Source organism: Girardinichthys multiradiatus, chromosome 7 (assembly GCF_021462225.1).
Source record: "Girardinichthys multiradiatus isolate DD_20200921_A chromosome 7, DD_fGirMul_XY1, whole genome shotgun sequence".
Classification (NCBI taxonomy): Eukaryota; Metazoa; Chordata; class Actinopteri; order Cyprinodontiformes; family Goodeidae; genus Girardinichthys; species Girardinichthys multiradiatus.
This window is the reverse complement of record NC_061800.1, coordinates 2,822,388-2,836,774: the sequence shown is the minus strand read 5'-3', so window position 1 is coordinate 2,836,774 and position 14,387 is coordinate 2,822,388. Positions and strand designations below refer to the sequence as shown.

At 40.0% G+C, this 14,387-nt stretch overlaps 1 protein-coding gene across 1 annotated transcript in view; it reads right to left on the bottom strand.

The window, feature by feature from the left end:
- Positions 1-2,974: 2,974 nt before the first annotated feature.
- LOC124871134 (aryl hydrocarbon receptor-like) overlaps positions 2,975-14,387 on the bottom strand; it is a 69,654-nt gene continuing 58,241 nt past the window's right edge. Inside the window, exons 9-11 of the mRNA XM_047370169.1 lie at positions 12,475-12,616; positions 10,726-12,280; positions 2,975-7,310 (exon numbers count right to left, since the gene is read on the bottom strand). Coding sequence (XP_047226125.1) covers positions 7,161-7,310; positions 10,726-12,280; positions 12,475-12,616 — 1,847 coding nt within the window. The 3' untranslated portion in view covers positions 2,975-7,160. The remainder of the gene's footprint in view (positions 7,311-10,725; positions 12,281-12,474; positions 12,617-14,387) is intronic.

Genomic DNA, 14,387 nt, shown 5'->3' with positions numbered 1-14,387 from the left:
GTTGGATGTGGAGAATTTGGTATCCCAGGCCCTCAGAGATGAACCAGATCCCGGGACTGGACCCCCAAATCGGACTTACGTCCCATCAACTGTCCGGTCCTGCATGATCCACTGGTTCCATTCATCCAAGTTCACGGCCCATCCTGGCTCTAGTCGAACCATTGCCCTCATCTCCAGAAGGTTTTGGTGGCCGTCCCTTCATAGGGACGTCAAAGAGTATGTACAAGCCTGTACATACCTTGTGCTAGAAATAAATCCTCTAACCAACCACCCGCAGGACTATTGCAACCCCTTTGTGTTTCTAAGCGGCCCTGGTCACATGTAGCCCTCGACTTCGACACCGGACTTCACAATTTTTGTCACGTGACGTTCCTCTAAAATCAATGTCCAAGAAACCCGCCCCCAGGTTCATTGGCCCAAATGAGATTGAGGCAGTTATCAGTCCTTCAGCTGTCCGTCTGAAGCTTCCTTTGAGTCTCCGCATTCATCCAACGTTCCACGTCTCCCACATCAAACACGTCATCACCCGATCATCTACCTGGTGCCACCTCCACCTCACGTGCAAGTAAAACAAAATTACCTGGACCTTTCACTTACCCGACACGCTCCCGGAGTTTTCCATCATCTCTCTTCTCCTACCCCCTGACGGATCTCCTAATCACCCTCTGTAAGCGAAAATATATCAAGATCAACAACCCAGAATATTACCTGTCACTTACCATTGATCCCTTCCTCAAACAGCAGCAAGTTCATGTTTCTCCAACAAACAAAACATTTCTTAATAAACTTGTTAAAACGTGTCCTGTTTTCCTGATTGTATTTCTGCATGTGGGTCAAAGCAGCTAGAAAAACAATGACAGTGATGTCTGATGAAGCTAAACTTGAACTGTTGGGCCACAATTTTGAAACATTTGTTTGGAACAAAAATGTCAATGAGTATCTCAAATAGAAAGCCAAACAAAAACCATCAGTGAACCATGGTAAATGGACTGAACTTATATGGTGCTTTTCCAGTCATATGGACCGCTCAAAGCGCTTTACACTAGAGCGACATTCACCCAATCGCACTCACTAACGCTCACACATTCATACACCGATACGCAGATCGGTAGGCAACTTGAGGTTAAGTGCCTTGCCCAGGGACACATCGACATATGGCAGGAGGAAGCTGGAATTGAACCCACAACCTTCTGATTGCAAGACGACTACTTCCAAACAGCAGTTAGTTTTGATCAAAACCCTTGAGATTTCTGATAGAAACCTGAAGGTGAAGAAATATTTTATTTTTCACAGAGGGTGACTATTGTCATATCAAAATATGACACACTATTTGCCTTCTACCAAAGAATGTTGAAATTTAATCAAAATTATCTTTAACAAACTATTAGTTTTAGAATGTGTACATTTTTCCAGATAGGTTTCTGTACCTTTTCTATATTTTTATCGTTTACATCATAAAAAGCTGGAATTTTAACAAGGGTGGGCAGACCTTTGAGATCCACTGTATATGACGGAATCTGCAGTTCGAACAGGGCACCCAGGAAGCATCATGTTAATCCGTAAATAATCCATAAAGAAAGTATATTAATAAGTCACTGAACTAAAATGTTCTCCACGTTATGCTAAAGGTCACTTCTTCTGAATGTTCTAGCAATGTTTCTGAGTTCCATCTTCTCTTTCCAACTTAAATATTGAAATACTGATATACTATGTAACTATGTTTAACCTTCTGCTGATAATAGTAGCCAGTTATTTTTTCATGCTTTTATGATTTCATATGTTTGGCTCCAATGAACTGAAGGATTTTTGTTCCCATTTTACTGTCTGGAGCATCTTCTTTATATAGTATCTTCTGTTGCAAAGTTCCAATAGGGGGAAGCAGTGTTTGCGTTTACACAGTGTCAGTGGAGCGTAAAATGCCTGCGACAGATGCTGATCACAGAACATTACATTGAATTGGAGCAGACACTGCTGCAACAGCTAGAGAGAAGTGACTCAAGACAAAACACTACAAGGGGAATTTAAAAATTGCTCAGGTGAGCTTTTCACAATGCAAATAATGTAGTTGTTTTGGTTTAATGGAAGCATTTTGTAGTCTCATTCACCCATCTTATCAGAACCTCTACGGGCAGAAGAATTCCCATCAATTTTAAATGAAGATATGAAACATAGTAGTGTAGTGGAGATTTTAGAATCCGGTTAACATACATTCTTTAGAGCTGGCTATGGTCATGTTCTCAAGTTCTCCACAGGTGACCGCAGTTTGCAGCTTAATTGTTTTGTGTAAATGTGCTTTCAGAAATTTTTAAGGATTCACATCAAACGTTAAGAGCTTTGTATTGGAAACAGTTGAACAATTAATGCAAGGCAAGCACTGACATTAAACTTATCAGATTTAGACACCAAAAAGAGATGTGGATGAGGAGATGGCTGTTTATGGCCATGGCTGGGAATAGACAACACAGTGGCTCCCAAATGTATTCAGTTCTTAAATTCTTTACATTTTGTCATGTTACAACTACAGATGTCATCTTTGTATTTTATTGGAATTTCATGCCAGACCAGCACAGAGAAGTGTATATTTTGTAAAATGGGAGAATAATACACTGTTTATAATTTATTCATAAATACATTTCTGAAAGGTTTGACAAGGATTGTCCTGAGCCCTGGTAAGAAAATTCTTTGTAGAACCACCTTTTTCAGCAGTTGGAAGTCCTTTGAGGTTTGTCTCTACCAGGCATTTCTGAATAATGCTTGTCCTTGCTTACCTGGTCAATTCAGGTGGACCGCCATGTTCTGATAACCCTACATGTTGACTCACTCTCTCCACTGTATATGAATATCTAAAAACATCTATTATTGACTGTTTCAGTCAAACTAGGTGTGTTGGGAGGATGAAAACATGAAGAACCTATAGGGTTAGGAGCGTGGAAAAAGCTGTTCCTGTCATACATATAGAAGAGACTTCATTCAGTTAATGTGGAAATGGTTTATTGAAGCTCGAATGGTACACACAGCACCCTTTCATATCAGGGATCCACAGCAGAGTCTCTAACAACGAATGGAGATTCTTGCAGCTTCCCGTCATGTGAACAACAAACAGGAACATTCAGAGATGGTGAGGTATGATTTATGAGTGAGCAGTCCCATGGCTGCTGCAGAAATTGTTTTAATTCAACAGGAAAAAGGAAAAACAGAACAAAGTGGTCACAGTAATGATCCACAGCATCCCTGTCTGGTTTTTATGTTAAAGTTCCTGTGGCTACAAAAGATTTACTCTACAACAACACAGCCTTCTCACAAAAGCTCTGTTGTATGGCACTGATCTCAGGCTGTCACACAACCACTGTTTCATCAGGACAATTTTACAAATACAAAACAAACAATGAGTCAAAGTTTGATATATTCAAATCATGCTTGAAATTAGACTCAACATAAACTTATGTACATACCAGTAACTGCTTAATATACACATCTTTTTCACATTGTTAGAATTTCACAGCAGTATATTAAATATAGCAAACTGACTTATTAACATCCACATTTGTATACCATCTTATTAGAAACAATAATAATGCTGTTAATACATGTCAATATCTGAATAACTAAGTGGAAATCTCTTTTCAGCATATTTCCCTAATTTGAATAATTCTCCTCAGCATCAGTCATTTTCTTATGCACAAGACACTTTCAAAACTGTTTTCCTCCAGCAGTAATCTACAGGTCATACCTAATACTGACATACACTGTTTAAAAAGACAAATACATTTCTCCTCACTGTCTGATATTAAAACCTTTTTGTTTTGGGTCGGTTAGCATTACCAAAAATATTTCTAAGTGTAAAATGCCACAATAATGCGAAACCTTTACCTTTCTTCGAAGTCAGAACTTCACATAAAACTTTACACTAAACTGACTTTGCCTTTAAACAACCTGGGGAATCCATATGAATGTGTCATAGCGTTCTAAGTGTCTCATAGTTTAATTCACAACATTTAAGTTGTGGATGTATTTCACCACACCTCAAAACTCTGCTTTCTTGTGTGACATCAATGGAAAAAACAAAAGAAATCAGCCAATGTAGAGGGGATAGAATTGTGGATGTCCACAAGTCTAGTTTATGTTTCGATACAATCTTCAAATGCCTGAAGGTTTCATGTTCTTGTCTTCAAACAAATATATGGAAGTATAAGCAGCATGGGAATGTCCAGCCACCATACTGTTCAAGAAGGAAACATGTTCTGTGTCCCAGAACTGATGTGTTCTGGTGTGAAATTTGCACATCAATAAAAATAAAAAGACCTTGTGAAGATGGTGGCTGAAGCTGGAGGGTTATTATCCACAGTGAAATGTGTCCTGTACCAACATAGGTTGAAAGGTCACTCAGAGGATGACACCATCACTCCAACAGCAAAACAAAAAGCCAGTATACGGTCTGCAGATCCACTCGGGCAAACACCTTAATGTTTTGAGATATGTCTGGTCTAAAGAAACAAATTTTGAAGTACTTATCCTTAATGACCAATGTAACATTTTGAGGATGAACAGGACAATTTGAAAGCCAGAGAACATCTTCCCAACTTTAAAGTATGGGAGTGGCAGTATCATGTTGTAGGGGTCTTTTGCTACAAGATGAACTGGTGCATTTCACACAATGGCATCATGAGAAAAGAACATTATGTGGAAACATTGACATGAAATTTTAGGCAGGAAGTTAAAGGTTGGGCAAAAATAGGTCTTCAAATTGAACTATGACCCCCCGCATAGGCCTACTGCTAAACTGGTTATAAAGTGGCTTAAGGACAACATATTTAATGTTCTGGAGTGGAATTCAGAAAGCCCTAATCTCAGTCCCATTGAACTTGTAGGCAGGGCTACAAAGGTCTGTGTAGGTGTGCCGGCCTACAAGCCTCACCCAGTTATACCAGTTCTGCCAGGATGAATGGGCCCAAACTCCAGCAAATTGTTGAAAGAAGCTTGCTGAGGGACAAACAAAATCTCTGACCAAAGTCAGGCAGGGCTACAAAGGTCTGTGTAGGCGTGCCGGCCTACAAGCCTCACCCAGTTATACCAGTTCTGCCAGGATGAATGGGCCCAAACTCCAGCAAATTGTTGAAAGAAGCTTGCTGAGGGACAAACAAAATATCTGACCAAAGTCAAACAGTTTAAAAGGTTATTTAAACTGAGGAAAGATTAAAAAATAATATTTCTGGAATTTAGCAAACAGAGTATATTTGGTCATTCTAAGTGATCAAAAACATGAAACATTTAGTCTGATTCAACCTCTGAAGAAGAAAAGTGAGACACTTGAGCAGAGATTTAGAGTCAGACATCTAGTGTGTTTTTATGTCCTCCTTCATGTCTTCACATTCTGATGACTTTCTTCTAAAAAGACACACATATTTTTAGGAGATGTGTCTGGATTTAGTGAGTGTTTGTGGAGAGCAAGAACTATGCCATGTATTTTCTGCTCTTCTTACACATTAACCTCACAGACAACCATATGCCTGCTGTAGAAGAATGAATGGAACATGAACATTTCCTGTAATCAGGTTCATTAACCCTCCAGCAGTGGAGAGAATTAAAGGGACAGGGGGTGTTTGCAGTAACAAAGAAACACAAGAAAGAAAACACATTAAGCAGAAAAAGAAAAAAAAAAAACAATTAGTGCTATCAAAGTTTTTAAGCTTGTGATAAAAAGAAACCATCCTTTACAATGGACCTGAAAACAAGAATAATTTATCTGCTTTCCACCAGAAACTTCAAATATACAAGAAACACACCTGCATTTAGTGACTGCTCAAAATAAAGTGCTCATTATTTCCATCCAACTTCTTGATCCATATTTCTAAATTTCAAACATTTAGAGAATATCTTTACTGCTGAAAGATAACATTCTCGCCGTGTGATGGAAGGGCTTATCAAAGGAATGAAATCACTCAATTGAGTGGTGTGTTTGGATTCAAAGCAGAACAGGAAATACCTGTAGAAGCTTATTTGAATTGCCAGATACGGGTTTCCAGCAACAGCAGCGTTAATGTATTTGTTACCCTACAAATACATAAAAAACTAGCAGTAACTGATATGAATCCCCTATATCTAGCTCTTTTAGGACAACACTTAATTTTCACCACTGACCAAAGAACACCGTCCCAGTTAAAGTCCCAGTAGAGTTTACAAAACTGTACATATTTATGCTTGTGATGGTAAGACAGAGAAAATGTTTTTCTGGCATGTGTCCCAAACAACACGGCTTGTTGATGGTGTCTAATGGTTGTTATGGAGATGAGGTGACCCCATGCCGTCACTCTCTACAGCAGTGCTCTAACAGTGACCTTTGGATATTTTCCATCTCTCTTGCCATCCTGCTCATTGTGTGTGGTGGTTTTAGCTCAGTTTATTCTGAAGAGACTGTTATTACTACCAGTAATCGTGCCATCCATTATTATGTTAAAAGTAATAATTTTTTAACAGTTGTGTTTTCCCCACTGAATAAGAGCATTTTCCTGAAATTTCCAGAGTGAGATCATTGTGCTGCAGCATAAGGATTTACACATATTTACCTGGAAGAACAATAAATCAATGTCTGTACATTCAGCAAGAACGAACCAATCACAGGCTCCAACGTGCTTCTTGTTCTGTACTAGATATTTTTTTTGTAGAAACAACATTTTGGGGACAGCTGAGGCTTATTTAGGAGGTTTTACTTTAAAATTTGTCTTCTTAGATGTCAGTACATCATACATTCTTGATCTTCAACCATCATCTCCTGAATAGTCCAAATCTAAATTTTGTGCCTTCACAGGTGAAAATAAATACATAATACTATCAATGGAGACGACACACAGAAGTCAAACAGTTTTCCCGCTGTCCGTTTTGACTTGTTGCCATGGCAACGGGTTAAAATGGCAGATATTCAGCTTCTTAATCATGTTAATGAAATGTGAACACCTTCACATAACTCATTTAAACTCATCAACATAATGTAGACTCTTCACTGCATGACTTTAAACAATGAACTGGTGATAATAAGAGTTAAATTACTGTATAACACCATGGCCCCTCCCCCAGAAAATTATTAAAGATGTGTGTTCCTTTTATGCATAAGGCTGCTCTGTTTCTGTTTCTTCACAGTGTCCTGCTACATGATGATCACTTGGTCAGAGGTAGAAGCTGCTGGATTGTGGGTCGGGGGCTCGAGGTGAAGTCTCAGAATTGGCCATATTGACAGCAGGGGGCACTGCTCCATTCCTATTGGACAGGACACAGCTTCCAGGACGGGAACTGCTCAGGATGCAGCTTTTCTTTATCTGCATGAGTTAAACAGACATCAGACATTAAACTGAAGGTTAAACAAAATTTTACTGTTTGGTTTGAATAATTTGTTCACTTTGATAACTAAGTACAAATACAAATACATTATGTTTACCTTTTATATTTATTTTGTTAAAACACAGCCACACTCAGTAAGATTAGCTTTTAGTGATTTGGTTTTGTGCTTTATAAATGGTTACTCCTGATCCATCGGGCAGGAACCTTAACTATGCTGGAGACTATAATGCAGGTGATTGTGCTTGTGCTGTTTTTCTGTCTCCCTCCAGGGTGTGATTGGCAGGTGCAGCTCCGCAAGTATCACTTGTTGAGCCCAATCAATAGGGCTTCTTAAGGAGCAGAATCAGGAGGGAGGCATCAGATCATTGTCTCTGCCAGCGTGGTAACCTGACCGCTGTCTGCAGTTCTCCCATGCTTCATGAGCCTGCTCTTACCCGAGTCTGTGTTCCTGGCTTTCACAGATTGGATTCCTCTGGTGACCGTGTCCTGGATTTCATGCCGCTGTTCTTCGTGTCTTGCTCAGGCGAGCTCCTTGGAACTCTTCCCTGTTGATCCATTCTTTTGATACTGGTGTTGGACTTTTAGTTTCATTTTTCTATGTTGAAAATGACAATTGTTCAGCAGAGCCATTGTCTCTGCATTTCACATGTTCTTATCAACTGGTTCAAAGTCAATCTACTGTCAATCCAATCTTTCTGAAAACGAATCAGCATTTAGCCTTCATGTATAGTCATCTTCATGGCCTAAGCTCTGTTCACTGTTTTGTTTTTTGTAGAATATGAGAAAAAAAAACCTTAAAATGCTTTTGCAAAAGTATTCCATACCCCTCTGACTTTTTCACATCTTGCACATTACAACCACAAACCTTAATGTATATTAATTGGATTTTATGTGGTAGCCCAACACAAAGCAGCACATAACTGTGAATTTGAAAGTGAAGGATAAATGGTTTTTCAATAAGGGTGCACTGATCTTTGAAAAGCCTGACCCACCTATTCTGACTTTGGCCGAAACCAATTTTCCTCATAACTGACACTGTCAGGTGTCATGAGGTCACAACACACCTTCAATATTCCAATCTTATGTTGTCAACAGTTGTGAACGGCGCACCTGGTGGACGGACCTGGTGGGCGGGTGTGTCAGTCAGGCCTCTCTCATGGCAGAGCAAAAGGGGACAGTAGGTGATTTTCAGACCTTTGCGGGGGGTAGATAAGATCGGTTTCACATGCATGTAATGGCCAATCACCCAAAATAAAGGAAATCAGGCCGATCAGTCAGTGCACCACTATTTTTAATATTTTATTTTTTACAAATAACAATCTAATCTTTTTGCCATGCACATGTATTCAGCCTCATTCATTCTGTTACCCCTGAAAAAAATGCTAGTGCATCCAGTGGCCCTAATACCGCTATGCTGCGAAAGTTTCAGAGATTTGTTATAGAACATTAGTGAACATGATCACATCAGACAGGTGAGAAAGAATGTTGTGGAGTGCAAAGTTTGGCAATTAGGATTTCATAAAAGAAAGGAAACTTACAAATAAGCAGAACATGGAGATGGTACCATTACCATGATGAGGGTAACGGAAGAAATATTCAGAGAACAAAGGTAAACCAAGGAGCTTAAATACTGAGGAGCGGTAAAGAGTGATATTGGCTACGTTTACACTGCTCCCCCAATGAGAATTGTTTGCACATATGCGACCCATATCCAACTTTTTCATGGCAGGCAGAATGACCCAATTCTGAACTTTTAAACTCAGAAAAAACCGAATTTTGCCATTTCCCTATGTGGTGATAAATCCGATCCACATTCAGTGTGGTCATGTCGCATTTCATCTGACTTTTACGTCATTTTCCTGGCTCTGACTACACATCCACACAAACTTTTCTATGGAAGTAGCAGTCACTGCTCCTCAAATGGCCATTGTTAATAATTGCGCCCTCTGTTTTTTACCTGTCTTTGTCTTGTTATGATGTTGTCCTAATATTGTTAGCTCCCATCGCTCAATAATAACACACCTAGATGCCGGCATCCATTATTACTTCCAAAAACAGTGTGCTGCTGTGTGATGTTTACATTCTCCTTATGCGCATGTGGGTCACTTTGGGGTCGTCAACTATTTAGACTGAAGTCTATTGGCGGTCACATTTAATTAGTAAAATCAGATTTCAGCAAAAAAAAACTAAATTGAGCATTATGACCTGCAGTGTGAACATAGCCATAGAGACCAGGTGAGTCTAATTGGAGGGATTCCGGACAGCTATGGCAGAGTGCTGAGTAGAGGAAAATAAACTAATTAAAACAGAGAACACAGAGAGCTGAACTGAACACAAAAGGATCAACAAACCGAAAGGAAAAAGAAAACACTAACGTAAGGGTATAAATAAAAGTGCACAGGGATTAGAATACAAATAATAAGAAACTCAACATAAGGAATTAACTGAAAGATCACAAGACTTTAGCAAAAGTAATAACAACCCAGAAATGATCAGAACACAAATGAAAACGCAAACACTACTGGGTTTATGCGTGCATACATTGGACTGATTCTATTCATTTCAATGAAGTGACTGACTTGGTATTGGCTGATGGCTATTCTTGTCAGTATATGTCTCTGTTAGGTTTTTGTGTTTTACTTGCTGCTTAGCCAGGTGCTTTTCTGTTCAGGTTTATTTAGATTCCTTCTGGTTAATTTTGTTTGTTCCTGGTTTCTGGTGTTAGATGTGTTTAGTTATATCCTGATAGATATGGTTTCTTCTTATGGTCTTTATTCTAGTCATTGTTTACTTGTGTTCTGGTCACCTCCCTGTTCTCCGTGTTTATTAGGTTAACTAGTCATTCTCCCTCTGTATTGTTTAGGTTCCCTGGTCCTCAGCTGTCTCACATTGTCCTGAGTAGCTCAACTCACAGTTCATTTGTTCACACTCTACTTCCCTCACTATTCAAGTTCTCTGGTTTTTATTGTTCTCGACTGGACTGTCTGCATTTGCTGCTACGTATCGTCCTAGTTCCTTGTTTCAATGTTTTTGCCTGTTGCCCTGCCTGTGTATGTAAGTGTTTGTCAATTATTATTAAATCTTGTCAACTCACCATGCGGTTTCTGTTTTCCTGCCTGCATTTTAGTCCTGCTCATCCACACATTATGACAATTTTAAAATGACTTGGATCTTGGACATCTCTACTATTCACTCTAAAGTGGAGACCAACATTTTTTGAAATGTCTAAATCATTTGTACTAGATTGATCAAACATAAGACGTTTTACTGAAAGTATGCTAATCATAAAGAAAAAAAGAGAAAATGATCTCATGGTTTAAGCACGATAGTGACCTTTTTAACTGTTTAGCTGGCCTATATTTTAATATTCTGACAATATATCAACAGCCTCACCTTACTATTACTGGGGTCGTGGCTGATCTTGGAGCTCACTATGTCATTATGGTCCAGCTGATGGCAGGGCTTTCCAACTCCCAGAATCTGCTCCAGGGACGTGTTGGGAAGAGAGCAATGAGATAAACTGGAGATAACCTGACCAAAGGGATCAGCCCTCTCTTGCTGTTGCTGCTGTCGGAGAAATGGAACTGCAAACTCACTCCCATCCTGCTGTTCAACCTTCCCAAAAAAAACGCTTCCATGGACATTGGTAATTTCTGGCATTCTGTAGTTTGTGCACAAGTCCAAAGAAGTGTTCGCATTAGGTTTCTGGCTGTTGTCAGGACAGGTGTTGCTACCAAGACTCCCAGTGAAACCAAAATCCTGCCACTGGGATTTGTCTGTGGACCCACTGGAGCTGAAGACGTCACACATTCTATTAAAAGTGGTTGATCTCGTTTGGGCATGGCAGTGCTCAGAGAGCTGCTTCTGCGTCATCGACTGCTGCTGATGTTGAAATTGTTGGTGCATTTGCTGCTGAAAAACCTGGTCATCTATGTCTGAGGCCTTGTTGCTGAAAACCATCTGCTGAGTGTTTATCTGTCGGAGATGTATTCCTGCACTGACAAGAATGTTCTGAGATGTCCGGTGTCCATTGTGGAGGGATGGATTATGCCCCAGCAGCTCTCCATTAGTCAAATGGTCATTATGCTGGCTCCAATCATGGTAGGTTCGCATGTTGAGATGCTGCTGCATCTGCTGTGACAGTTGCACAATAGGAGCCTGCCCCACCAGAATAGGCTTACAGTGAGGAAAATGCATCTGCACATCGGTATCGGATCTGGGATTATTTTCAGATGCTGTAGAGGTCACTGTTGTGCTAGGAAGTGCCTGTCGCCTATCCTCGGTGGAGACAGCCTTTTCTTCAATACAGTTGTAGATATATGAGAGGATTTCATCATTTGTCAGGAGGTCATCCAAAGTAGGCACATGCCCAGAATCCATCTCCACACTAATCATTCGCTCATCTAGCAGCAGCAGCTCCAGGTCCTCAGCGCTAAGCCCCAGCCCTTCCAGTGCACCAAACAGCTCATTGTTTGAACAACCCCCATCCTCCTCATCCACCACACCTTGGCCTTCCAAGGTAAGGGAATCCAGGGTAGCTAGCAGTGGGTCAAAGCTGGTGCTGGGTTCTGAAATGCCTGACTCCAAAACGCCATTATGAGGCTCGTCCCAGCTCCTGCTCTGCCTGGAAGGTTCGGAGACAGAAATGTCTTTCTGCTCTCTAAATAAACTGCAGTGAAAGGATGTTTTGGGTTCAAGAGCTGGTTGGCAAACATACACAGACTGATCCTGACTCATGAGAGCCCCAAGAAGGGAGCCAGGATCCAAGCCATCCCTAAGCAGCCTTTCAGTCCGGCTCTTCTTGGACTTACTGCTGTTTTTCTCCTGGCTTCCATCAATGAAGCCTGCGATGGGGTGGTTGGACTGGTAGAGTAAGGCCTCACCTGTGGCAAAGGTAAAGGGGAGATGCATGGAGCGCTTACGCAGATGTTCTCCTCCCTCTTCATCCCTGTGAAAACAGAAAACAAGACTAAATACTAGGGATAACTCTATTGTAATAATTTTCAACCAATGCGTTTAAGTAATACCCATACATTTTAAAGCTGTGAGTGGCAGTCAGAATAAAACTATTTAACTTTGGTTTTTTATTGCTTGAATGCACCTTCTGTGTACAACTAGCAACATTTAGAGTCAGAAACATACAGAAGTGGCCTCTGGGTGGCAATGATGTAGTCCGGTTTGCTGTTCTTGTACACCAGCCGGGCGTTGGCCTGGACCCATTTCCAGCGATTGTCTTTGGTGAGGAGCCTGAACACAGTCAGTCCACTCTCCCCTGTTTTTATCACTAAACACACAGCACATAATGAGTTCAAATGTAAAAATCTAAATAAACGCGTTCAGCACAGACTATTGCACTGCAGACATGTGTCAAAAACACCCCTGTGTATTTGTCTTGTTGTTGTTGCTGCTGTGTGTATCCTTTCTGATGCTTTGCCAATGTTGTGAATTTATGGCCCGTTTCCTTTCGTCTAGCCGGCTTCACTTAATCTGTTCTCTAATCCAGCAGGATTACTTAGGAAAGCTGTCTAAACACATAGGACCAGACTGTCCCAACTTTTGGAATAGGGCAAAGGGTGAAAGAGCAATATGCTTCTGTCTATACCAAAGGCAGATGTTGGACATGTGACTAATTCTACTGTATACCCTGATGATAAGTTTTTAAGATTTAGGCAAAGCAAGGTAAAGGCAAGTTTATTTTAATAGCACATTTCAGCAACAAGACAATTCAAAGTGTTTTACATGATTAAAAAAAAATACAAAACACAAAAAGTACATCGCAAAGGCATGATAAAGGGAAGTAAAGAAAAGTAAAGAAAAATTGGACAACAGGTTGAAATTAAAGAAATTTCAGGTAATAGTTTAAATAGAAAAATCAAAAGCAACTCTAAACAAATGGAGTTTGAACTCAGGGTTTCAATGTTTTTGCAGTTTTCTGGAAGTTTGTTCCAGATTAGTGGAGCATAAGGACTGAATGCTGCTTCTCCATGTTTGTTTCTAGTTCTGGGGATGCAGAGTAGACTTGAACCAGGAAACCTGAGTGGTTTGGAAGGATGATACAACAGCAACATATCTTTAATGTATTTTGGTGATAAGCCATTAACTGACTTATAAACAAACATAAGTATTTTAAAGTATATTCTATGAGATACAGGATGGTGGTGAATGAACTTTAGAACTGGGTGATGTTCTCTACTTTCTTAGTTCTAGTGAGGACGCAGGCAGCAGCATTCTGGATCAACTGCAGATGTCTGATCAACTTTTTAGGCAGACCTGTGAATACACTGTTGCAGTAATCAATTCACATTCAGTTCAAGTAAAGATAGATGCATGGATGAGTTTTTCGACATTCTGCTGGGACATTACTCCTCTAATCCTGGAAATTATCTTCAGGTGACAGAAGCCTGATTCAGTAATTGTCTTTATGTGCCTCTGAAAATTCAGGTCTTAGTCCATCCCTACTAAATTATAGAACATCCACACATTGATTTGTCCTATGCATTTACCCAACATTTGAATAAGTTCATAATAACCTGGTGACACTGTAATGTAGAGTTGTCTGTCATCTGCTGTTATGGTAACTGTTATGTCCCGGCTCAGAGGACAGTAACAAAAGAATGGAGGGACATGACACCAGTAACCATCTTAAGCACTTTAGTGATGTTTATTTATCAAACATAAGTCTAGGGGCGCTTCACTTTCACTTTTACCTTCCCAATTATTGTGAACAATTTTCTGACTTTTACTTAAATACTTTTCTTATCAGTGACTTTCACTTTTACCAAAATAATTTTCTATTAAGGTATTTTTAATTTTACTTATTCATTTTTGTAAGTACTTTATAAACCTCTGCATATTTCTCTTTTCACAAATAAATACTCAGACCATCAAACGTTTCGTGTCTACAGGTCCTCTCCTCCTCAGATCACTCTCCAGCCTGGCAACTGGTACACACAGAAGCTGTTTAAAGAACAGGAAGAACAAACAAACAAAAAAATGATAATGGGGGGGGGGGGGGGGGGGGGGGGGACAGGCACAAAGGCAAACAGGCTACAATG